The sequence below is a fragment of the Bufo gargarizans genome, chromosome 7 (assembly GCF_014858855.1).
Source record: "Bufo gargarizans isolate SCDJY-AF-19 chromosome 7, ASM1485885v1, whole genome shotgun sequence".
In the NCBI taxonomy this organism is placed as follows: Eukaryota; Metazoa; Chordata; class Amphibia; order Anura; family Bufonidae; genus Bufo; species Bufo gargarizans.
Genome location: NC_058086.1, coordinates 3,832,938 through 3,859,515, shown reverse-complemented (window position 1 = coordinate 3,859,515; position 26,578 = coordinate 3,832,938). Strand labels below are relative to the sequence as shown.

The window sequence follows — 26,578 nt, the reverse complement described above, 5'->3', positions numbered from 1 at the left end:
GAAAATTATAGACAAGCATGTTAAAGGTAAAGGCTATAAGACCATCTCCAAGCAACTAGATGTTCCTGTGAGTACAGTTGCACATATTATTCATAAGTTTAAGATCCATGGGACTGTAGCCAACCTCCCTGGACGTGGCCGCAGGAGGAAAATTGATGACAAATCTAAGAGACGGATAATCCGAATGGTAACAAAAGAGCCTAGAAAGACTTCTAAAGAGATTCAAGGTGAACTTCATGCTCAAGGAACATCAGTGTCAGATCGCACCATCCGTCGTTGTTTGAGCCAAAGTGGACTACATGGGAGACGACCAAGGAGGACACCATTGTTGAAAACGAATCATAAAAAAGCAAGACTGGAATATGCCAAACTACATGTTGACAAGCCACAAAGCTTCTGGGAGAATGTCCTGTGGACAGATGAGACAAAAATCGAAGTTTTTGCCAAGGCACATCAGCTGTATGTTCACAGACGAAAAAATGAAGCATATCAAGAAAAGAACACTGTCCCTACTGTGAAACATGGAGGAGGCTCTGTTATGTTCTGGGGCTGCTTTGCTGCGTCTGGCACAGGGTGTCTTGAATCTGTGCAGGGTACAATGAAATCTCAAGACTATCAAGGAATTCTAGAGAGAAATGTACTAGCCAGTGTCAGAAAGCTTGGTCTCAGTCGCAGGTCATGGGTCTTGCAACAGGACAATGACCCAAAACACACCGCTAAAAACACCCAAGAATGGCTAAGAGGAAAAAATTGGACTATTCTAAAGTGGCCTTCTATGAGCCCTGACCTCAATCCTATTGAGCATCTTTGGAAGGAGCTGAAACATGCAGTCTGGAAAAGGCACCCTTCAAACCGGACACAACTGGAGCAGTTTGCTCATGAGGAGTGGGCCAAAATACCTGCTGAGAGGTGCAGATGTCTCATTGACAGTTACAGGAAGCGTTTGATTGCAGTGATTGCCTCAAAAGGTTGCGCAACAAAATATTAAGTTAGGGGTACCATCATTTTTGTCCATGCCTGTTTCATGAGTTTATTTTTTTACATAATTCTGTTGAAGCATGGTTGAAAAACAATGTCTGACTTTCATTGGTTAACATTTATAGAATTTTAATTTATTATTACTTTTGTCAGATTAAAGTTATTTCTGTGACCATTGTGACTTTTTCTTTCATTGACCAAAGGGTACCAACAATTTTGTCCACGTCTGTATATTTGGCATCCCATGGGTTTACTGTAGTAGTAAGAGATAGTAAAAGGTAGATCGAGTATGCAGACAACTTGTTATCTACCTAAGGGGGTGGACAGTAGCTGGTTTCCAGTGAAAGGGGTCAGGTAGGTTAGCACTGCACTTTGTTTAGGTAAGTTACTTATTATAGATAGTAACTATAAGGTCCAAATAAGTAGGTCATTTTATTCTGGTGGTGATGATAGATCTGGCATCTAGTGTGGAACGTAGGTTGGTAACCTGTTGACAAGTGGGGAGAAAAGGTAGTTCTTCTGTACAGTGGTGTGTCATGGTTAGAGTAGGTGATTACCGTATTTTTCACCCCATAAGACGCACTTTCCCCCCAAAAAAGTGGGGGGAAAGTGCCCCTGCGTCTTATGGGGCAAATGCTGTCAATTTACATTACAGTCTGCGATGTATTAGTGAGGAGGGAGGAGCGTCTGTAGTAGGCGGGGAGAGCAGCGGGCAGTGCAGGCACTGTACTCTGGCCCGCCGCTCAGTATGTACTGTATTATACCTTGTGTTAATCATAATATCTAAACTGCGCTCCCCCTGCTCCCCATCTGTACCGTATTTACCGGTACATGTCACACTCCATCTCCTGTAGTAAGCGCTAGCATTATGATAGTGGGGGAGATCTGTGGATGGCATTATGATGGTGGGGGGGGGGGGATCTGTGGATGGCATTATGATGGTGGGGGGGATCTGTTGATGACACATATAGTAGTGTCATCCACAGATCCTCCCCACCATCATAATGCCATCCACAGATCCCCCCCACCATCATAATGCTATCCACAGATCCCCTCCACCATCATAATGCCATCCACAGACCCCCCCCATCATAATGCCATCCACAGCTCCCCCCATAACAGTGCCATCCACATAACAGTGCTATTCACAGATCCTCCACATAACAATGCCATCCACAAATTCCCCACATAGCAGTGCATCATCCACAGTTCCGCTATAATAGTGTCATGCACAGACTGCCATTAGTTCAAACCCACCAAAAGCACACCTTTTGGTTACATTTTTTTTCTTCTCATTTTCCTCTTCAAAAACCTAGTTGCGTATTATAGGGCGCAAAATACAGTATGTAGCTAACCTGATAACCAGTAAAAAGGAAGTTGTATCAGTGACCTGTGTCCAGTTTGGAGGGTAAGTAGGCAGCGTAAGCTACGGAGGGCTGGGTAGTTTCGCTGGTATTTAGTATCTATTATGATGTATATAGAAAGCAGTACTGTTGATTGTGGAATAGTAAGAGAAGAAAGATCCTTTGCATCCTTCTACTAAACTCTCTGGAAACTCATCTAAAAAGTGCCATTAGTTTTCTTACAATACAAGAATAAAAATAATCTATGACATCGGCTTATTCCTGCTGTCTAAACCACATGGCACATAGTTGCAAAACTGTCACCTGGTAAATCACAATAAAAGGTTTGTACTGCCACCTGCTGGCTGAAAATTATCTGTATATGGTTTGATGGGACCATTTTGAAGCGCTTCAACAATACAAGGTGCAAATTAGTCTCATCTGTCATTTTATGATCTAATGCTATTTTGTGTAATGCCCCCAAATCAGTTCTGACATATGCAAACCTATATAGAATATTAGATCTAGAAAATTATTATTCTACTGTAACATTTGCCCAATTCTTCAATGTCTGATTGATATTAGTATTTATTTGTGTAACCTATTTACGCTATTACTATTGATAGGATGAGGTGCTGAATAGCGTGGTGTTGGTATTTCGCATATGGTGGATTTATGCATAAAATATAAAACTTCAGATGTTCATTCTACAGTATTGCTCTGAAGGGTGCAGAAACAAATATGTGGAGGAAGGTTTTATCACATTCTGAACTATGATCTAGGCTTATACAGAACATAACTGGTATAATAAATATCTAAGGTCTGTGTAAAGTTTGCCATATTTGGGCCTTTCTCAAGGACTCTGTGAATGGTGTTACTGAGATGTATGTATTGTATAAGAGGTAGCTATCAATTATATCAATTCATTAAACGATTTTATTGTGTTTTTCCCTTAGCTGGGAGCTGAACCCCAATTATTGTGAAACAGTAAAGGTGACTCCACCATACAACGAAGGAACTAGACTTCTGGACTTGATAGATCTTTCGATACTGGACTTCTTTATGGGTACGATGACTTATAAAATATCTCATTATTGTTCATTCAAGTTTTTGCTTGTACATTCTCAGAAGCACAAACATGTATGGGTGTAACTGAAGCCAGAGCACTTACTATGGGGTCCAGTGGTTGGGGGGGCCCAATAGGGTGCAAGAACATTGTACGTTTTTGCGGGAAATAACAATGTGGTGGCTTTTTGCTATAATGTGGGTTTTCTGATATATGGTGCTATTATAACACCTTTAATTAATGCTACTTAGGCCTCATGCACACGACCGTAGTTTGGGTCCGCATCCGAGCCGCAGTTTTTCCGGCTCGGATGCAGACCCATTCACTTCAATGGGGACGGAAAAGATACGGACAGCACTCCGTGTCCGCATCCTTTGCTCCGTGTCATTGCCCCGCAAAAAAAAATATAGCATGTCCTATTCTTGTCCGTTTTGCGGACAAGAATAGGCATTTCTACAATGGGCCGTCCGTTCCATTCCACGAATTGCGGAAGGCACACGGGCAGCTTCTGTTTTTTGCGGATCCGTGATTTGCGGACCACAAAAAAATGAACAGTCGTGTGCATGAGGCCTTATGCTGCTGTTTCAATTCTTTACATAGGTGGTGGGGGCCCTATCTTATTTTGGACATTGGAGAACCTAGCTGACATATTACTAGCAAAAACCATCAAAAACGCTTCTGTTACTGATAATACAACAATCTGCATCCGTTATGAACGGATCCGGTTGTATTATCTTTAACATTGCCAAGACGGATGCGTCATGAACTCCATTAAAAGTCAACGGAGGACAGATCCATTTTCTATTGTGGCAGATTGTAGCAGATAAAACTGATCCATCCCCATTGACTTACATTGGGGCTGATGCCGGATCCGTCTTGCTTGGCATTCCAGGATGGAAAGCAAACTACAACATGTTGCGGTTTGCTCTCCGGTATGGTAACGCAACAAAATGGAACGGAATGCATTTTGGAGCATTCTGTTCTCTTTAGTTCAGTTTTGTCCCCATTGACAATATTTGGGGACAAAACTGAAATGTGTTTTCTCCGGTATTGAGCCCATATGACAGATCTCAATACAGGAAAACTAAAACGCTAGTGCGAAAGTAACCTCATTCCTCAAGGCCTCGAGTAACCTAGACAGTGGTGGAGTGTACTCCATATAGTGGTCACGTGACCTTGTCAAACACCTGTAAGAAAAAAAAAAAAAATATATATATATATACAGTTGCAAGAAAAAGTATGTGAATCCTTTGGAATGATATGGATTTCTGCACAAATTGGTCATAAAATGTGACAATCACAGTCTGCTTAAACTAATAACACACAAAGAATTCAATGTTACCATGTTTTTATTGAACACACCATGTAAACATTCACAGTGCAGGTGGAAAAAGTATGTGAACCCCTAGACTAATTACATCTTCAAGAGCTAATTGGAGTGAGGTGTCAGCCCACTGAAGTCCAATCAATGAGATGAGATTGAAGGTGTTGGTTACAGCTGCCCTGCCCTATAAAAAAAACACACCAGTTCTGGGTTTGCTTTTGCCAAGAAGCATTACCTGATGTGAATGATGCCTCACACAAAAGAGCTCTCAGAAGACCTACAATTAAGAATTGTTGACTTGCATAAAGCTCGAAAGGGTTATAAAAGTATCTCCAAAAGGCTTGCTGACTGCAAGAGCACAGCACAGACTACTCAATGAGGTGAAGAAGAATCCTAGAGTGTCAGCTAAAGACTTACAAAAGTCTCTGGCATATGCTAACATCTCTGTTAGCAAATATACGATATGTAAAACACTAAACAAGAATCAATTTCATGGGAGGATACCGCAGAGGAAGCCACTGTTGTCCAAAAAAACATTGCTGCACGTTTACAGTTTGCACAAGAGCACCTGGATGTTCCACAGCAAAATCTTCTGTGGACAGATGAAACCAAAGTTGAGTTGTTTGGAAGAAACACACAACACTATGTGTGGAGAAAAAGAGGTACAGCATACCAACATCAAAACCTTCTCTGTTGGTGGTCTGTCTGGGCAACCTGAAGCCTGTTTACTGTGTGCATGTGCCTGACACAGGGGCATTGCTAGGTTAATACATTCAGGGCCTGGGCCCCTGATGTTTTGTCCCTTTCTCAGGACAGCAATACAATTGAATCTAAAGCACTGGAAGAGCTGAAGTACCTGTGATGACATCACAGGTCATGTGACCAGTAAAACAGGCAGTGGTTGAGAAGGACCTGCGATGATATCACAATCATGTGACCAGTCACAATCATGTGACCATTTTTGGGTACATAGGATATTTTGATCATTCATTATTACACTTTATGGGGCAAGGTGACCCAAAAATTGGCTGTTTTGGAACAGTTTTCATTTATTTATTTTTACAGCGTTCATCTGAGGAGTTAGGTCATGTGACAGTTTTATAGAGAAGATCGTTACGGACGTGGCAATACCTAATATGTATACTTTTTCTTATTTATTTAAGTTTTGTCTGAGAGCCATAGCTTTTTTATTTTTTGGGGCGATTGTCTTAAATAGGGTATAATTTTTTGCGGGACGAGGTGACGGTTTGATTGGTACTACTTTGGGGGTCATATGCCTTTTTGATCGCTTGCTGTTGCACTTTTTGTGATGTAAGGTGACAAAAATTGCTTTTTTTACACCATTTTTTATTTTTTATGGTGTTTATCGGACGGGGTCTATCATGTGATATCTTTATAGAGACGGTCGTTACGGACACAGTGATACCTAATATGTGTAGTTTATATATTTTTTTTCATTTTTTATAGGAAAAGGCAATTATTTTTTACATTTTTATTTATACTGTTATTTTTTTTCACATTTTTTTTTATCAAGTCCCTCTTGGATCATGAAGATCCAGTGGGCCTGATGGCTGTACTATACTTTGCAATGCTCTTGCATTGCAAAGTGTAATACATTCAGATGCCCTGTAGGTGGCAACAGCGGATGCTTTTGCACAGCAGCCCCTATGGTGGAGAGAGGGAGCCCCCTCCCTCTATTAACCCCATGGATGCCGCTGCCGCGGCATCTATGGGTTTACAGCAGAGTGTCAGCATAGAGCTGACACTCTGATGATGGCGGCGGCTCAGGAATGGAGCCGCCGCCATCAAACACAGCAGGGGGGCAGACCGAGCGGGGGGCAGCGCTGGAAGGGGGGGGATGGAAATTGTCACGGCCAGCAGGAGGGGGCACTGGAGGACACAAGATGGGGCACAGATGGTGGGGGCACTGTGGACACAAGATGCCGCACAGATGGAGGGGGCACAGATGGGAGGCTGCACAGATCGGGGGGGGGGGGGGGCAGCCTGCACAGATCGGGGGGGGGCACGAGGACACTGTGATTTCAGGCTCTGATCTGCAGAGCGCAGATCAGAGCCTGAAACCGGCATTTTTTCACTGCCGCGATCCAATTGGTTAATCTGTACAGACTAACCAATCGGATCGATTGCCGGCAAGGGGCCACTCTGATTGGTCCCTTGCTGGCATTACTGCACTGTATACTGTCCGTGACAACATACAGGGCAGGGGCAGAAGCTTTAATCCCAGCGCTTTGCAGCTATCACGTGTATATACAGATTGCGGTCGGGAAGGGGGTTAAAAGAATTTAGCAGAGAGGTTGTTCCAAACATCTTGGAGAAATAAGCACAAACCTTCTGTGGATGTAGGCTTGCTCAAATCCTTCTATCTCTTTGTATAATCCTAGACAGACTCAATGATGTTGCAATCAGGTTTCCGTAGGGTCCATATCATCACTTCCAGGACCCCTTTGTTCTTCTTTATGCTGAAGATAGTTCTTAATGACATTGGCTGCATGTTTGGGGTCATTGTCCTGCTGCAGAATAAATTTGGAGTCAATAAGACACCTAACTGATGGCTTTATATGATGGATAAGTATCTGCCTGTATTTCTGCCTTTATTTGTGTTAAAGCGGTTGTCCGGGTTCAGAGCTGGATCATGCTCTAATGCTCTCCCTTGCCCTGCGGTGGATCGTGCAGGGCAAGGCCTTGTGTGTTTACTTTGGTACACTGCTAGGCGGAGGCTTCTGCCCAGCAGTGTATTTGGTGACGTAAACGGCTCTGATGGGCTGGCTTTAGCGCTGCCCTAGCCATTTTACAGGCTAGCGCAGCGCTAAAGCCTGCCCATTGGTGCCAGTGACGTCACCGGGCTCACTGCTGGGCGGAAGCCTTCGCATAGCAGTCCTTCTGGAGAGCCCGATACATCACAGGAAATACATAAAATGCCTTTGCTCTGCGCGATTCAGCACAGGGCAAAGGAGAACATCGGAGCTTGAAATGCTGCAATGCTCATATTAGTGTGGCTGCCCTGCTGAACCTAGACAACCCCTTTAAGTATTAAAAATAAATAAAAACAACTATATAAATATGGTATCACTGTAATCATACTCACCCGTAGAATGATGGTAACAGGTCAGTTTTACCGCATATGTAATGCTGAAAAAAACAAAAACATAAAACTATGGCGGAATTGCATTTTTCTTCCAATACCAGCACATTTGGATTTTTTCCCGACTTTCCACTGCATCATATAGAATATAAAATGGTGCCATTAGCAGGTACAAATTGTCACACAAAATCAACCCTTATACAGCTATGTGAACAGAAAAATAACAAAAGTTACCGTATAGCTCCAGGAAGGCAGGGAGTGAAAAACAAAAATGCAAAGCAGAAAATCGACCAGGGCTGAAAGGGTTAATTTATGCTTACCAATACTTACGCCCATATAGTGCATGTGACAAGGCCGAAAAAACTGAGTGAACAAAGGCCGCTATCTACATTTCTGCCAAACTAAATCCATTAAAACAGTCTAAGCATAATAACATCTGAATATTGAAAAATTGTTAAAGAATTGTCAGCATTCAATATGTTTCACATCAGAAACATATGTTTAAAAATTCAAAAATGTTCAAATTTATATTTATAAAGATATTTAGAATAATGCTAGAATTGGATGCAATACATATTGTATTATTTATTCCCAAAAAGGAAATCAAGATCGACATCACTATGAGACATTTGAAAAATTTGGAAACAAGACCTTCCTCTTGCACCTGGACAATGGGAGAGGGTAAGATTGAAAAATCTCCCAGTATGTGAACGACCAAAGCGTAACATCTCATTTGGGTGTCTGGTTGTATGCAGATAACTGCTTTAATCTAAAATTACATCCACACAGATAGAGAAGGAGGAAATTACTACTTAGGTGTGCTTTCAGGTAGGTGGATTTAAGACTGCAGTGAAGAGCTGGTGGAAAGCTGCTGATGTGGAAAAATGTACAGTGAGGAACAGAAGTATTTGTATAAGTTCTCCCACTTAGAAATCATAGAGGGGTCAGAAATTCACATTGTACGTGCATTCCCACTCTAAGAGACAGAATAAAAATAAAAAAAGGAAATCACATTGTATTATTTTTACAGAATTTATTTGTCTTGCACTGCTGAACATAAGTATTTGAACACCTGAAAAACAGCAAGAATTCTGGCTCTCAAAGACCTGTTACTGTGTTTTTAAAAAGTCCACCTCTACTCCACTCTTTGATCTAACTTGGTAGCACTTGTCTGAGCTCTTTAAAGACCCCTGTCCACTCCAAAGTCAGTCAGAGGCCAACTACTACCATGGGCAAGACCAAAGAGCTGTCAAAACACACCAGAGACAAAATTGTGGGCCTCCACAAGGCTTGAATGAGTATGGGGCAATTGCCAAGGAGCTTGGTGAAAATTGATCAACTGTTGGAGCAATTGTTAGAAAATGGAAGAGGCTAAAGACGACTGTCATTCTCCCTTGGACTGGGGCTCCATGCAAGACCTCACCTCGTGGGGTATCACTGATGATAAGAAAGGTGAGAAATAAGCCCAGAACTACAAGGGAGCAGCTGGTCAATGACATGAAGAGAGTTGGGACCACGGTTTCAAAGGTCACTGTCGGTAGAACACTACGCTGTCATGGTTTTAAATCATGCATTGCACGGAAGGTTCTCCTGCTCAAGTCATCACATGTCCAGGCCCATCTGAAGTTTGCCAATGACCATCTGGATGATCCAGAGGAGGCATGGGAGAAAGGCATGTGGTGAGATGAGACCAAAGTAGAACTTTTTGGTCTAAACTTCACTCATCGTGTTTGGAGGAAAAAGGATGAGTTGCATCCCAAGAACACCATCCCTACTGTGAAGCATGGGGTGGCAACATTATGCTTTGGGGGTGCTTTTCTGCGAAGGGGACAGGACGACTGCACTGTATTAAGGAGAGGATTAATGGGGCCATTTATTGTGAGATTTTGAGCAACAACCTCCTTCCGTCAGTCAGAGCATTGAAGATGGGTCGTGGCTGGGTCTTCCAACATGAGAACGACCCAAAGCACACAGCCAGGATAACCAAGTAGTGGCTCCGTAAGAAACATATCAAGGTTCTGGAGAGGCCTAGCCAGTCTCCAGACCTAAATCCAATAGAACATCTTTGGAGGGAGCTGAAACTCCGTGTTGCTCAGTGACAGCCCCGAAACCTGACAGATCTAGAGGAGATCTGTGTGGAGGAGTGGGCCAAAATCCCTGTTGCAGTGTGTGCAAACCTGGTCAAGAACTACAGGAAATGTTTGGCCTCTGTAATTGCAAACAAAGGCTTCTGTACCAAATATTAACACTTATTTTCTCAGGTGTTTTAACCACTTCAACCCCGCTAGCTAAAACCCCCTTAATGACCAGGCCACTTTTTACACTTCTGCACTACACTACTTTCACCGTTTATCGCTCGGTCATGCAACTTACCACCCAAATGAATTTTACCTCCTTTTCTTCTCACTAATAGAGCTTTCATTTGGTGGTATTTCATTGCTGCTGACATTTTTACTTTTTTTGTTATTAATCGAAATTTAACGATTGTTTTGCAAAAAAATGACATTTTTCACTTTCAGCTGTAAAATTTTGCAAAAAAAAACGACATCCATATATAAATTTTTTGCTAAATTTATTATTCTACATGTCTTTGATAAAAAAAAAATGTTTGGGCAAAAAAAAATGGTTTGGGTAAAAGTTATAGCGTTTACAAACTAAGGTACAAAAATGTGAATTTCCGCTTTTTGAAGCAGCTCTGACTTTCTGAGCACCTGTCATGTTTCCTGAGGTTCTACAATGCCCAGACAGTAGAAAAACCCCACAAATGACCCCATTTCGGAAAGTAGACACCCTAAGGTATTCGCTAATGGGCATAGTGAGTTCATAGAACTTTTTATTTTTTGTCACAAGTTAGCGGAAAATGATTTTTTTTTTTTCTTACAAAGTCTAATATTCCACTAACTTGCGACAAAAAATAAAAAATTCTAGGAACTCGCCATGCCCCTCACGGAATACCTTGGGGTGTCTTCTTTCCAAAATGGGGTCACTTGTGGGGTAGTTATACTGCCCTGGCAATTTAGGGGCCCATATGTGTGAGAAGTACTTTGCAATCAAAATGTGTAAAAAATGGCCTGCGAAATCCGAAAGGTGCACTTTGGAATATGTGCCCCTTTGCCCACGTAGGCTGCAATAAAGTGTCACACATCTGGTATCGCCGTACTCAGGAGAAGTTGGGGAATGTGTTTTGGGGTGTCATTTTACATATACCCATGCTGGGTGAGAGAAATATCTTGGCATGACGTCTGAATGGAGCCTTACAGGGGGGTGATCAATGACGGAGGTGATCAGGGAGTCTATATGGGTGATCACCCCTCTGTCATTGATCACCCCCCTGTAAGGCTCCATTCAGACGTCCGCATGTGTTTTGCGGATCCGATCCATGTATCAGTGGATCCGTAAAAATCATACGGACGTCTGAATGGAGCCTTACAGGGGGGTGATCAATGACAGGGGGGTGATCAGGGAATCTATATGGGGTGATCAGGGGTGATCAGTGGTTCATAAGGGGTTAATAAGTGACAGGGGGGGTGTAGTGTGGTGTAGTGTTTTGTGGTACTTTACACAGCTACCTGTGTCCTCTGGTGGTCGATCCAAACAAAAGGGGCCACCAGAGGACCAGGTAGCAGGTATATTAGACGCTGTTATCAAAACAGCGTCTAATATACCTGTTAGGGGTTAAAAAAATCACATCTCCAGCCTGCCAGCGAGCGATCGCCGCTGGCAGGCTGGAGATCCACTCGCTTACCTTCCGTTCCTGTGAGCGTGCGCGCCTGTGTGCGCGCGTTCACAGGAAATCTCGGCCCTCGCGAGATGACGCGTATATGCGTCACTCTGCGCAGGGCTGCCGCCTCCGGACCGCACATCTGCGTTAGGCGGTCCGGAGGCGGTTAAATACTTATGTTCAGCAGTGCAAGACAAATACATTCTTAAAATATCATACAATGTGATTTCCTGATTTTAATTTTTTTTTATTCTGTCACTTAGAGTGGGAATGCACCTACAATGTGAATTTCAGACCCCTCCATGATTTCTAAGTGGGAGAACTTGCAAAATCTCAGGGTGTTCCAATACTTCTGTTCCTCACTGTACATTACTTGACTTGAAGGTTTTCCACATCAGCAGAATCTTGGCAACCATTTGGTCTGCTGTAACTGGCACCAGACATCAGTTTTAAGAACAATGGTAGTCTACGGGGTCAGTCACATAGCCATTTTATTTTGATGGCCAGTGAATAATGGATGTCAAAACATGTTTTCATGGACTGACAGATCCCATACAATTAAAAGGGACTGTTTTGAACAGACTTTTTTATTTTTATTGTCGTGTGAATGTAGCCTAGCTCCATTCCTTCAGGCTCTCGTTGATTTACAAAACAATCCAACATATCCATCATGGATTCCTTAAAAATGTTGTGCACCTTACTTAAGCTGACTTCTTATAGCGTATATAGTCTATCCTTCAAGGTCAAAAAAGACCATTGGGGAAATTTTTATTTTTATACCTTTAAATGCTGAAATGCTGTTCCACTGTAACTAGCGCTGTAATGTGGGAAGGAATGAACACAAATGCATTTATGAAGGTTAGGATAGGGCTATGTGGCCAATAGCCATTGACTGGGAAACAAATGGCAATATCGAATCCCGGCTGGCAGTATCTTCTAGCAGCTTTGCCTAGGCCATGTGACGTCACGTTTATTGGTCACATTACCTAGGCACAGCTAACCCCCATGGGGCTGAGATGCAATACAAAGAACAGCCACTGTACAATGTATGGTGCTGTGCTTCGTGAGCTGCGAGCACTGTAGGCTTCTCAAACAGTTGGGTGTCAGACCCCCACCAATCACATATTAATGAACTACCCAAGGATCAGTTAAAATATCAAGGGAAACCCCCTTTAAGGCTGGGTTCACACCAGAGCTATACATTTTGGTTGTTTTGCTCCGTTATAGAAGCAGAGCAACAAAAACATCCATAATACTAAATCTGGCACATAACTGAACAGCGTTCCACTAAACCTATTAACTATACAGGGGTCCATTCAGTTTCTTTCAGAAGAAAAAGTCCTACGTGCAGAACCTTTTTGGCTGCTGTATTTGACAGAATATTCAATGTAGGCCCCTAACAGAGCCTCTGATGCAGATGTACACTTAGGCCTCATGCACACGGACGTTTTTTTTTGCAGTCCGCAAAAACGGTTTCGGTTGTTCTGTGATCCGTGTCCGTTTTTTCTTCCGTGGGTCTTCCTTGATTTATGGAGAATCCACGGACATGAAAAATGAAAAAAAAAATCAAGTTTGCCTTTGAAATGATAGGAAAAAACGGACACGGATTGACTTTGAATGGGTCCGTGAACCGTTGTCTGTAAAAAAAATAGGACAGGTCATATTTTTTTCACAGACTGGAAACACGGATCACGGATGCGGATGCCAAACGGAGCATTTTCCGATTTTTCCACGGACCCATTGAAAGTCAATGGATCCGCGAAAAAAAACTGAAACCGGAACAACGGCCGCGGATGCACACAACGGTCGTGTGCATGAGGCCTTAGCCTTAGAACTAAATGTGTTAAACAGCAATGAAAGGCAATGTTGTAGGATTGAAAGTAATGACAAGAGCATGTTCTCTCTCTTTTTCTCTTAGGTTTGGACGTCACTCATATGATGACCTGTCTATTCTTGCCCCTCTACAGCAGTGTTGCAGGTTAGTCACACTCAAAGCCTCTTAATGGAGGTTTCACACGTGGCTATTTTTACAAATACGCCACTGCCATTTTTCATAGAGTTTTTAGCTGAAGCCAGACCTGGATCCAACAGGATGGAAATGTGTAAGTCCTTTCATTATATTTCCCGCACGTTTTGAATCCACTTCTGGTTTTGGCATTACAAAACTTCGCAAAAAACTATCACAAAAGGAGAGGCCTTTTTTCCCTAAAAAAAGGCATGTGTAAAATCACTCTTACATTAGATTTGTATTTGGTGGAGCTCACAAATTTTAACCAGATAAGGCAAAACTCTAATACTATGGGCCCTGGCAGACCCTTTTGTGAAAACAGCTGTCAGAGTAACTACTCATCCTCCCTTCTATTAAAATTACATTGGGCACAGGGCTTCATTGTAAATGCTAAATTGTGGTGCTTTAAAAAAAATCAGCATTGTATTATTTCCTTAACCACCTCAGCCCCCCTAGCTTAAACACCCTTAATGACCAGACCACTTTTTACAATTCTGCACTACACTACTTTCACCGTTTATTGCTTGGTCATACAACTTACCACCCAAATTAATTTTACCTCCTTTTCTTCTCACTAATAGAGATTTCATTTGGAGGTATTTCATTGCTGCTGACATTTTAACTTTTTTGTTATCAATTGAAATTTACCGATTTTTTTGCAAAAAAATGACATTTTTCACTTTCAGTTGTAAATAAAAAAAAAAACTAAATTTCTATATACATTTTTCTCTAAATTTATTGTTCTACATGTCTTTAATAAAAAAAAATGTTTGGGTAAAACAAAAAATGGTTTAGGGAAAAGTTATAGCGTTTACAAACTATGGTACAAAAATGTGAATTTCCGCATTTTGAAGCAGCTCTGACTTTCTGAGCACCTGTCATGTTTCCTGAGGTTCTACAATGCCCAGATAGTAGAAAAACCCCACAAATGGCCCCATTTCGGAAAGTAGACACCCTAAGGTATTCACTGATGGGCATAGTGAGTTCATAGAACTTTTTATTTTTTGTCACAAGTTAGTGGAAAATGATTTATTATTTTTTTTCTTACAAAGTCTCATATTCGTAAAGCTCTATTTATAGATGAAAGGGGTAGTCGTAGAGTTATTAAATCAATATCACTGAAATACGACTACCTAAAATTTAACATTTATTTAGGTCAATTAAAATTCCCTGAATGAGGGACACCTTGTACCGCAACACACAAAAAAAATACATACAAAACAATAACCACACGAATGAGCAAGATCAGACAGGTGGGTTAGTATGAGAGGAAGAAAGGGGGGGAACGCGCCAGGGCAACCCGTGCCATGGCCCACTCAATCCCTACAATATCCCTTTAAAAACTTTTCCTCAGCCCGGAGATGTGTCTTGATGGTAGGCACACTCCGTCCCCGTACCTGTACTGTCTATCCTTAAATTGCCCTTTATACACTATCCCATATGGATATCCGGGTAATAGTGTATAAGAAAAGATATCGTTTGGATAGTCACGTGTCCCGACGCGTTTCCCCCCTTCCTCTCATTGAAGGGGTTCTTCAGGGGACAAAAACAGTGTCCATCGAGCATATAAAATGTTCAACAGTCGTCTGACGGATATCAGCCGAAAACGGATCAATCTGACGACCCCACACCAACAGACCCAAGGGTCAGAAAACTGACAGAAGAGAAAGTCCGTACAAAACTATAAACACAGACTTAAATACCAGTAATGAATATACTTAGCTGGCACAACTCCAGGTCAGCAGGTCCAGATACACCTGTTGTGGTGTGAGGCCTCCAGGGGGCAAGATGTGATGTAGCTCCAATGTGTATGGAGTTCCCACTGAAGCTATATAGCCATGTGGGGTTCGTCCCAATCATGAGGGACCAATCAGTGTTGGTAGTAACAATCATGTGGTACTCCAAGGGGGAGGAGCCACTCTAGAGTATCGAAACTATTGATCTAAACTAAAAGTAGGGATCAGGAATTAATCGATTGCAGCCAGGCTATAATATGCTGTGGCTCTTGTCTCAAAGTATGCACATCTATTGAGAAATGTGCTATCACGGCCGTCCGGGATACTGATGGAACGCACGCCATATGGTAACATGGCTGTGCGTTCCAACTTAGACCAATCAGGACGTTCCCGGAAGTGCGTCACAGGAAGTGACGCATTGGGGATTACCGTATGTTCTCCCAGCGGCCACTAGAAAGCCGCCACCACCCGATGATGGAGATAGATGATGGCAAAAGATATCCCCCCCAAATAGGTAGGACGTACACCCTAAAGGACGCCCCGCCCGGGATGGCAGCTGGAACGCACGCCAACTGGAAAAATGGCTGTGCGTTCCAACCTCTGCCACTGGGGACGCGACCGGAAGTAGCTAGATGGAGCGCACGTCACAAGGAAAGTATCGTGCGCTCCACCAGCAGCCAATAGGGAGCCTCAGTCGTCCCGGATAGACACAATACAAAACCAGAGTGCTTCATACTAAAAACAATACAAAAGCAGGGTGTTTAATAAAGGTTGCAATCGAGAAAACCTAATTAAAGGCCCCCCGCACCATAGATCGATATAGCTATAATTATAAGGGCCAAACCATTTTTGAGAGATTATTGACCCTATCTATCACAGGGCGTGGAGGGCATCAATAGTTATAATTCGACACCAATCATAATACTACACTTATTGTCCACCTTAATTTGAACCTTTTGGGGAACTACCACATGATAATAAATAACGGTGTAGTTTCAATTAATGTTATGTTAATGGCACAAGCCGATTATAGCGTACGATAAAAAATGGGTAAATGATACATGTCACCCCTAAGATAAACACAAAAATGACACTTTACGTGTCGATGATAATTCTATCCTTAATATTAGGACCCAGTGCATAGGAGTATGCTAGGTATTTCCAATAGTATCTCTATAGACTCTAAAAATGCCAGTCTACAGAAAACATGTGAATGAAAGTTTTTCGTTCAAACCCCCAGGGGACTGGGATCGCAACCGATGAATCCATTCGGCTTCCTTCTGTAGGATCTTGCGGTCCCAGTCCCCTTTTCTAGGGGATGCTCTCACGATCTCCAGGGCTGCAAATTTAATAGATTTAGGATCCCCATTATGGCATTCCCAGATATGATTGGCCACAGGAGTTTCTTTACGTTTTTTAATATCATTAATATGTTCCAGAATGCGTCTACGGAATTCTCTGAAAGTTTTTCCCACGTAGTCCAGAGGGCATGTACATTGCGCCAGGTAGATCACTCCTTTGCTCCTACAATTCGAGAAATCTCTGATGACATAGTTCGTGCCAGTCGCCGAACAAACATTAATTTTTGTATTATTGATGTAACCACATGCCATACAGGCTCCGCAACGAAATGTTCCCAAGGGCTTACGGTCCAGCCACGTGCCCTCAGGGGTAGGTCTTATATAGTGGCTGTGTACCAGGCGGTCCCGGAGACTCCGACCCCGCCTGAATGTAATGCTTGGACGTGCGGGAAGCACGTCAGCGACACCAGGGTCCATCAACAAGATGGGCCAATATTTGGTGATGATATTACGGATTTCCCTATTCCTAATATCATAAGTAGAGATAATCCTCATTATGTCGTCATCCTTCTTGCTTGATTCCCTTGGTACTAATAATGTCTCGCGATCCCTAGAAACCGCACTCTGGAAAGCTCCCCGGAGTACGCTCTGTGGGTAACCCCTCGTTTTGAAACGTTCTTGTAGTTTTCTTGATTCTTGATAGAAACTATCATGACTGGAGCAATTTCTTTTCATGCGCAAGTACTGTCCTCGTGGAATGCCTTTTTTTAGATTCATGGGGTGATAGCTCTCCCAGTGAAGGAGGCTATTCGTTGCAGTTTCTTTTCTAAAAGTGGTGGTAACTAGTTTGTCACCGTTTTTGGTAATTCTAATGTCCAAAAAGGTGAGGGATTCATGGTGGAATTCAGATGTGAATGCCAATCCTAGGTCGTTGGTATTAAGTGCTTTTACAAAGAGCATGAATTCCTCCTCATTACCATTCCATATTATAAACACATCATCGATGTATCTTGTCCATAATGTGATCTTCTCTGCCCACCATGTCTGTGAATCTGGGAAAACCACTTTGTCCTCCCACCAGCCCAGGAAGAGATTAGCATACGACGGGGCACATGAACTCCCCATCGCAGTCCCCCTGAGCTGGTGGAAGAAACGCGTATCGAAAAGAAAGAAATTATGCGTGAGAACGAATTCCAAAAGCGTCAGAACAAAGATATTATGGGGTCTATGTGAGACAGCTCTGGTTTTTAGGAAGTCGGACACCGCCATCAGACCCCTATCATGAGGAATACAACTATATAAGGATTCTACGTCTATGCTTGCCAACGAGCATGATGTTTCAATACTAATAGATTCAATCTTTCGTAGAAAATCCATTGAATCACGTGTGTAAGAAGGGAGAGCGGATACAAAACCCTTAAGTACACGATCAATATACATTCCGCTATTTTGTGTTACCGAGCCCACCCCAGATACAATCGGGCGTCCCTTTATTGGGGAAGTCCCTTTGTGGATTTTTGGTAAACCATAAAAAGTGGCAATCTGAGGTGTGCTCGGCAACAGGAAACGGTATTCTACATCAGAAATTACCTTTTTGAAGAGGCCATCCCTCAAGATATTTTCCAATTCATTCAGGAAAATGTCTGTGGGATCCGAGGGCAAAATTCGGTAACAACTGCGATCATTCAATAGGTGTTCACACATATGTTTATATTCTATGTGACCCATAATCACTAGATTTCCCCCCTTATCCGCCGGCTTGATTATTATGGTAGTGTCTTTTTCAAGCCCGCGAAGGGCCTCCATTTCAGGACCAGAAAGATTATGATAATAAGGTGAGTTCGTGGGCAGTCTTTCAATCTCCTCTATGGCCATTTGTAGAAAAATTTCTATGTGATCGTAATTCATAGGAGGTGCAGGTTTTTTGCTTTTAGGTCGCAGATCAGTAAATGGACCTTGACCAGGTGTCCGTGTACCTTCCTCCATCAGATCACAGAGGATTTTGAAATCAGCATAGTCACTCTCCTGTAGGCCCAATTGTTCACATGTAGCTTTATTGTTATTTTTCATGAACTTATGCCATTTGAGTTTCCTTGAAAATAAATGTAAATCCTTTGTCCACACAAATGGATCAAATCTGGTAGTGGGGACGAAGGACAGGCCTCTTTTCAGAATATTTTCTTCAATAGTACTGAGAGACCGTGAGGAGAGATTAATAATTTGTAATTCATCAACAGCGACCTTACTGGTTATCTTTCCTACACGCGATTGCGAAGATCGTAAGGCCCCCCGCTGGCTAAAAAATTCCCCTGCGACGTGAGAGATGGGATAGATGTAGCAGAGGAAGAAGAGGACTGAGAGGGTGCCGAGTAATCGCCACCTTTCCCCCCTCTGTTATCAACAGCGACCTTACTGGTTATCTTTCCTACACGCGATTGCGAAGATCGTAAGGCCCCCCCCTGGCTAAAAAATTCCCCTGCGACGTGAGAGATGGGATAGATGTAGCAGAGGAAGAAGAGGACTGAGAGGGTGCCGAGTAATCGCCACCTTTCCCCCCACCTTTAGAAAAGAAACTGCAACGAATAGCCTCCTTCACTGGGAGAGCTATCACCCCATGAATCTAAAAAAAGGCATTCCACGAGGACAGTACTTGCGCATGAAAAGAAATTGCTCCAGTCATGATAGTTTCTATCAAGAATCAAGAAAACTACAAGAACGTTTCAAAACGAGGGGTTACCCACAGAGCGTACTCCGGGGAGCTTTCCAGAGTGCGGTTTCTAGGGATCGCGAGACATTATTAGTACCAAGGGAATCAAGCAAGAAGGATGACGACATAATGAGGATTATCTCTACTTATGATATTAGGAATAGGGAAATCCGTAATATCATCACCAAATATTGGCCCATCTTGTTGATGGACCCTGGTGTCGCTGACGTGCTTCCCGCACGTCCAAGCATTACATTCAGGCGGGGTCGGAGTCTCCGGGACCGCCTGGTACACAGCCACTATATAAGACCTACCCCTGAGGGCACGTGGCTGGACCGTAAGCCCTTGGGAACATTTCGTTGCGGAGCCTGTATGGCATGTGGTTACATCAATAATACAAAAATTAATGTTTGTTCGGCGACTGGCACGAACTATGTCATCAGAGATTTCTCGAATTGTAGGAGCAAAGGAGTGATCTACCTGGCGCAATGTACATGCCCTCTGGACTACGTGGGAAAAACTTTCAGAGAATTCCGTAGACGCATTCTGGAACATATTAATGATATTAAAAAACGTAAAGAAACTCCTGTGGCCAATCATATCTGGGAATGCCATAATGGGGATCCTAAATCTATTAAATTTGCAGCCCTGGAGATCGTGAGAGCATCCCCTAGAAAAGGGGACTGGGACCGCAAGATCCTACAGAAGGAAGCCGAATGGATTCATCGGTTGTGATCCCAGTCCCCTGGGGGTTTGAACGAAAAACTTTCATTCACATGTTTTCTGTAGACTGGCATTTTTAGAGTCTATAGAGATACTATTGGAAATACCTAGCATACTCCTATGCACTGGGTCCTAATATTAAGGATAGAATTATCATCGACACGTAAAGTGTCATTTTTGTGTTTATCTTAGGGGTGACATGTATCATTTACCCATTTTTTATCGTACGCTATAATCGGCTTGTGCCATTAACATAACATTAATTGAAACTACACCGTTATTTATTATCATGTGGTAGTTCCCCAAAAGGTTCAAATTAAGGTGGACAATAAGTGTAGTATTATGATTGGTGTCGAATTATAACTATTGATGCCCTCCACGCCCTGTGATAGATAGGGTCAATAATCTCTCAAAAATGGTTTGGCCCTTATAATTATAGCTATATCGATCTATGGTGCGGGGGGCCTTTAATTAGGTTTTCTCGATTGCAACCTTTATTAAACACCCTGCTTTTGTATTGTTTTTAGTATGAAGCACTCTGGTTTTGTATTGTGTCTATCCGGGACGACTGAGGCTCCCTATTGGCTGCTGGTGGAGCGCACGATACTTTCCTTGTGACGTGCGCTCCATCTAGCTACTTCCGGTCGCGTCCCCAGTGGCAGAGGTTGGAACGCACAGCCATTTTTCCAGTTGGCGTGCGTTCCAGCTGCCATCCCGGGCGGGGCGTCCTTTAGGGTGTACGTCCTACCTATTTGGGGGGGATATCTTTTGCCATCATCTATCTCCATCATCGGGTGGTGGCGGCTTTCTAGTGGCCGCTGGGAGAACATACGGTAATCCCCAATGCGTCACTTCCTGTGACGCACTTCCGGGAACGTCCTGATTGGTCTAAGTTGGAACGCACAGCCATGTTACCATATGGCGTGCGTTCCATCAGTATCCCGGACGGCCGTGATAGCACATTTCTCAATAGATGTGCATACTTTGAGACAAGAGCCACAGCATATTATAGCCTGGCTGCAATCGATTAATTCCTGATCCCTACTTTTAGTTTAGATCAATAGTTTCGATACTCTAGAGTGGCTCCTCCCCCTTGGAGTACCACATGATTGTTACTACCAACACTGATTGGTCCCTCATGATTGGGACGAACCCCACATGGCTATATAGCTTCAGTGGGAACTCCATACACATTGGAGCTACATCACATCTTGCCCCCTGGAGGCCTCACACCACAACAGGTGTATCTGGACCTGCTGACCTGGAGTTGTGCCAGCTAAGTATATTCATTACTGGTATTTAAGTCTGTGTTTATAGTTTTGTACGGACTTTCTCTTCTGTCAGTTTTCTGACCCTTGGGTCTGTTGGTGTGGGGTCGTCAGATTGATCCGTTTTCGGCTGATATCCGTCAGACGACTGTTGAACATTTTATATGCTCGATGGACACTGTTTTTGTCCCCTGAAGAACCCCTTCAATGAGAGGAAGGGGGGAAACGCGTCGGGACACGTGACTATCCAAACGATATCTTTTCTTATACACTATTACCCGGATATCCATATGGGATAGTGTATAAAGGGCAATTTAAGGATAGACAGTACAGGTACGGGTTTTAAAGGGATATTGTAGGGATTGAGTGGGCCATGGCACGGGTTGCCCTGGCGCGTTCCCCCCCTTTCTTCCTCTCATACTAACCCACCTGTCTGATCTTGCTCATTCGTGTGGTTATTGTTTTGTATGTATTTTTTTTGTGTGTTGCGGTACAAGGTGTCCCTCATTCAGGGAATTTTAATTGACCTAAATAAATGTTAAATTTTAGGTAGTCGTATTTCAGTGATATTAAAGTCTCATATTCCACTAACTTGTGACAAAAAATGAAAACTTCCATGAACTCACTATGCCCATCACAAAATACCTTGGGGTGTCTTCTTTCCAAAATGGGGTCACTTGTGGGGTAGTTATACTGCCTTGGCATTTTAGGGGCCCTAATGCGTGAGAAGTAGTTTGAAATTGGGTATATGTAAAAAGACACCCCAAAACATGTTGCCCAACTTCTCCTGAGTACGGCGATACCACATGTGTGACACTTTTTTGCAGCCTAGATGGGCAAAGGGGCACAAATTCTAATGAGCCCTTTACGATTTCACAGGGCATTTTTTACACATTTGGATTTCAAACTACTTCTCACGCATTAGGGCCCCTAAAATGCCAAGACAGTATAACTACCCCACAAGTGACCCTATTTTGGAAAGAAGACACCCTAAGGTATTCGCTGATGGGCATAGTGAGTTCATAGAAGTTTTTATTTTTTGTCACAAGTTAGCGGAAAATGATGATTTATTATTGGTTTGAGGTACCGTCAACGACACTGGGGAAATGTTGCTCGTGTAGACGGCTCACTACACTGGTGGTTGGGGCCACGGAACCTCCTGGATACAAAAGGTTCTCGATGATCTCTTCCTGAAATTTGAGGAAGGATCTTGTTCTCCCAGCCTTACTGTAGAGAACAAAACTATTATATACAGCCAATTGAATCAAATATACAGACACCTTCTTATACCAGCGTCTGGTTCTGCGGGAAAGTAAATAGGGAGCCAACATCTGGTCATTGAAGTCCACCCCTCCCATGAGCGAATTATAGTCATGGACACAGAGGGGCTTTTCAATGACACTGGTTGCTCATTCAATTTGGATTGTCGTGTCTGCGTGAATGGAGGAGAGCATGTAAACGTCACGCTTGTCTCTCCATTTCACAGCGAGCAGTTCTTCATTATACAAGGCAGCCCTCTCCCCCCTTGCAAGACGGGTGGTAACGAGCCGTTGGGGGAAGCCCCAGCGACTAGGTCGCGCGGTGCCACAGCAGCCAATCTTTTCTAGGAACAAATGCCTGAAGAGGGGCACACTTGTGTAGAAATTGTCCACATAAAGATGGTACCCCTTGCCAAATAACGGTGACACAAAGTCCCAGACTGTCTTCCCACTGCTCCCTAGGTAGTCAGGGCAACCGACCGGCTCCAGGGTCTGATCTTTACCCTCATAGATCCGAAATTTGTGGGTATAGCCTGTGGCCCTTTCACAGAGCTTATACAATTTGACCCCATACCGGGCGCGCTTGCTTGGGATGTATTGTTTGAAGCCAAGGCGCTCCGGTAAAATGTATAAGGGACTCGTCTACGCAGATGTTTTGCTCAGGGGTATACAAATCTGAAAATTTGGTGTTAAAGTGGTCTATGAGGGGCCGGTCAAAAGCTGGGTGGCCTCTGGGACGGGAGGTGCTGTTGTCGCTAAAGTGCAGGAAACGCAGGATGGTCTCAAATCATGTCCTGGACATGGCAGCAGAGGACATGGGCATGTGATGAATTGGGTTAGTGGACCAATATGACCGCAATTCATGCTTTTTGTTAGGCCCATGTTGAGGAGAAGGCCCAGAAAAGTTTTAAGTTTGGAAACTTGGACGGGTTTCCACCGGAAAGACTGGGCATAAAAGCTTCCCGGGTTGGCGGCTATAAATTGAGTGGCATATCGATTTGTTTGCCACAACTAAGTCCAACAGCTCCGCAGTGAAGAACAGCTCAAAAAAAAACAGTGCCGAACCGATCTGAGCTGTCTCAACCCGAACTCCAGACTGGGCGGTGAAATGGGGAACTACTGATGCGGCTGAAGTTGGGGGCTGCCAATCAGGGTTTGCCAACACCTCAGGGACTCTAGGGGCCTGTCTGTGCGGTGGCTGCGACAGGGGAACTACTGCACGTGCCTCCGTACCAGCTTCAACTGCCCTTCTGGTGCTCGCCACTTCACCATGTTCTACGGCAGTGCTGGTACTAGGTCCAGGATGGGCTGCGCTGCTGGTGTATGCCTCACCACGTAATCCGACAGCGCCAGCCCCACTCTGCTGCCCTTGAAGTGGATCCTGCGCAACCTGTGGTCTAGCAACATGGGGCCGGGTACGCCTGGTGGTATCAGGGACCTCGACCTCCTCGTCCGAACTTTGGGTCAGACTGCCACTGCTTTCTACAGGTTCATATTCTGACCCGCTGGATTTGTCAGATGAGGGTTCCCATTCCTCATCTGACTAGGTCAGAAGCCTGTAGGCCTCTTCAGAAGAATACCCCTTATTTGCCATTTGGACTACTAAATTTAGGGGGTATTCCCTGAGAGTACCCAAGAAAAAAAGCAAGCCTGTGTTACAAATGGGAGGCTAGCGAAGTACCGGAGGCCGCTGCGATTGATAAAAAATATAATCGCAGTGATTGTGCAGTGATCAAAAATAATATTTTTTTGTCACTGCGGCGGGGCGGGCATGGGTGAACGCACGTGTGGGAGACCGATCAGGCCTACACTGTGTTTTGGGTGGAGGGTGAGCTAAGGTGACACTAATACTATTATAGATCTGACTGTGATTAGTTCTGATTACTTACAGATACTATAACAGTACAAATGCTGATTAGCGATACGCTAATCAGAGAATCAGTGACTGCGGTGCGGTGGGCTGGGCGCTAAACGATCGCTAACTACCTAACCAAGGGGCCTAAACTATCCTAAAACTATCAGTCAATACCAGTGAAAAAAAAAGTGACAGTTTACACTGATCACTTTTTTCCCTTTCACTAGGTGATTGACAGGGGTGATCAAGGGGTTAATTGGGGTGATGGGGGGGTGATCTGGGGCTAAGTGTACTGTTGGTGTGTGCTCACTGTGATGTCTGCTCCTCTGCTGGAACCAACCGACGAAAAGGACCAGCAGAGGAGCAGAGAAGCCATTTAACACATTATATTTATAAATATAATGTGTTAGATGGCTTCTGATTCGATTTTTTGAAAATCATCAGCCTGCCAGTGTCACGAGGGTATCGAGAACCACGCCTGACTCCGTTATACCCGGGGTCAGGAAGTCGCAGCGGTTGGCTGCACGCTCTATTTAAGATAGGGCTGTTTTCCTATGGTAGCTTTCTGGGTTTGCTTTGCAAACCCTTTTGGCTCACTCAGGGATCCGTAGCTCCTTCTCCTCAGCTGTTCCTTGTCCAGCACTCCCAAACCTCCTTATATTCCTCTCTCACACTTCTCTGGTTGCCAGAGATAGAGCTTCCTGCCTGGACTATCCTGACCCACTGGAGCTGTGTTGCTGCGTTCTCTGACTGTTGATTCAGAACGCTACCCTCCGGATCCCTGTTGGACCTTTGTGGACAGTTGTTGTCGTCCACCTGGGTGTTTGTGTTTGTCTGTGTTTGTCTGTCCTCTCCCTGGTGTTTCCCTCTTAGTGCAGTGGTGAGGACTAGCGATCCCACCGGCCCGTTCACTATCTAGGGCTCATTTCAGGGAAAGTCGATTCATTCCTCCTGGACGCATCCGTGCGTCATCTCGCGAGAGGCGAGATTTCCTGTGAACGCGCGCACACAGGCACGTGCGTTCACAGGATCGGAAGGTAAGAGACTGGATCTACAGCCTGCCAGCGGCGATCGTTCGCTGGCAGGCTGTAGATGCGATTTTTTTAACCCATAACAGGTATATTAGACGCTGTTTTGATAACAGCGTCTAATATACCCGCTACCTGGTCCACTGGTGGTCCCTTTTGCTTGGATCGAACCACCAGAGGACACAGGTAGCTCTGTAAAGTAGCACCAAACACCACTACACTACACTACACCCCCCCTGTCACTTATTAACCCCTTATGAACCCCTGATCACCCCATATAGACTCCCTGATCACCCCCCTGTCATTGATCACCCCCCTGTCATTGATCACCCCCCTGTAAGGCTCCATTCAGATGTCTGTATGTGTTTTACGGATCCACGCATCCATGGATCAGATCCACAAAACACATACGGACGTCTGAATGGAGCCTTACAGGGGGGTGATCAATGACAGGGGGGTGATCACCCCATATACACTCCCTGATCACCCCCTGTCATTGATCACCCCCCTGTAAGGCTCCATTCAGACATTTTTTTGGCACAAGTTAGCGGAAATATATATATATATATATATATATATATATATATATTTATTTTATTTTTGTTCTTACAAAGTCTCATATTCCACTAACTTGTGTCAAAAAATAAAATCTCACATGAACTCACGGAATCCAAATGCGCAAAATTTTTTAGACATTTATATTCCAGACTTCTTCTCACGCTTTAGGGCCCCTAAAATGCCAGGGCAGTATAAATACCCCACATGTGACCCCATTTCGGAAAGAAGACACCCCAAGGTATTCCGTGAGGGGCATATTGAGTCCATGAATTTAAATTTTTGTCCCAAGTTAGTGGAAAGGGAGACCTTGTGAGAAAAAAACAAGGTATTCCGTGAGGGGCATGGCAAGTTCCTAGAATTTTTAATTTTTTGTCACAAGTTAGCGGAAAATTATGATTTTTTTTTTTCTTGCAAAGTCTCATATTCCACTAACTTGTGACAAAAAATAAAAACTTCCATGAACTCACTATGCCCATCACAAAATACCTTGGGGTGTTTTCTTTCCAAAATGGGGTCACTTGTGGGGTAGTTATACTGCCCTGGCATTTTAGGGGCCCAAATGCGTGCAAAGTAATTTGAAATCAAAATCTGTAAAAAATA

General features: G+C 43.7%; 1 protein-coding gene across 1 annotated transcript in view; it reads left to right on the top strand.

The window, feature by feature from the left end:
* The window catches only part of LOC122943578 (extracellular serine/threonine protein kinase FAM20C-like), a 114,415-nt gene that overhangs the window by 72,483 nt on the left and 15,354 nt on the right, over window positions 1-26,578 (top strand). Inside the window, exons 7-9 of the mRNA XM_044301431.1 lie at window positions 3,278-3,387; window positions 8,414-8,495; window positions 13,454-13,513. Coding sequence (XP_044157366.1) covers window positions 3,278-3,387; window positions 8,414-8,495; window positions 13,454-13,513 — 252 coding nt within the window. The remainder of the gene's footprint in view (window positions 1-3,277; window positions 3,388-8,413; window positions 8,496-13,453; window positions 13,514-26,578) is intronic.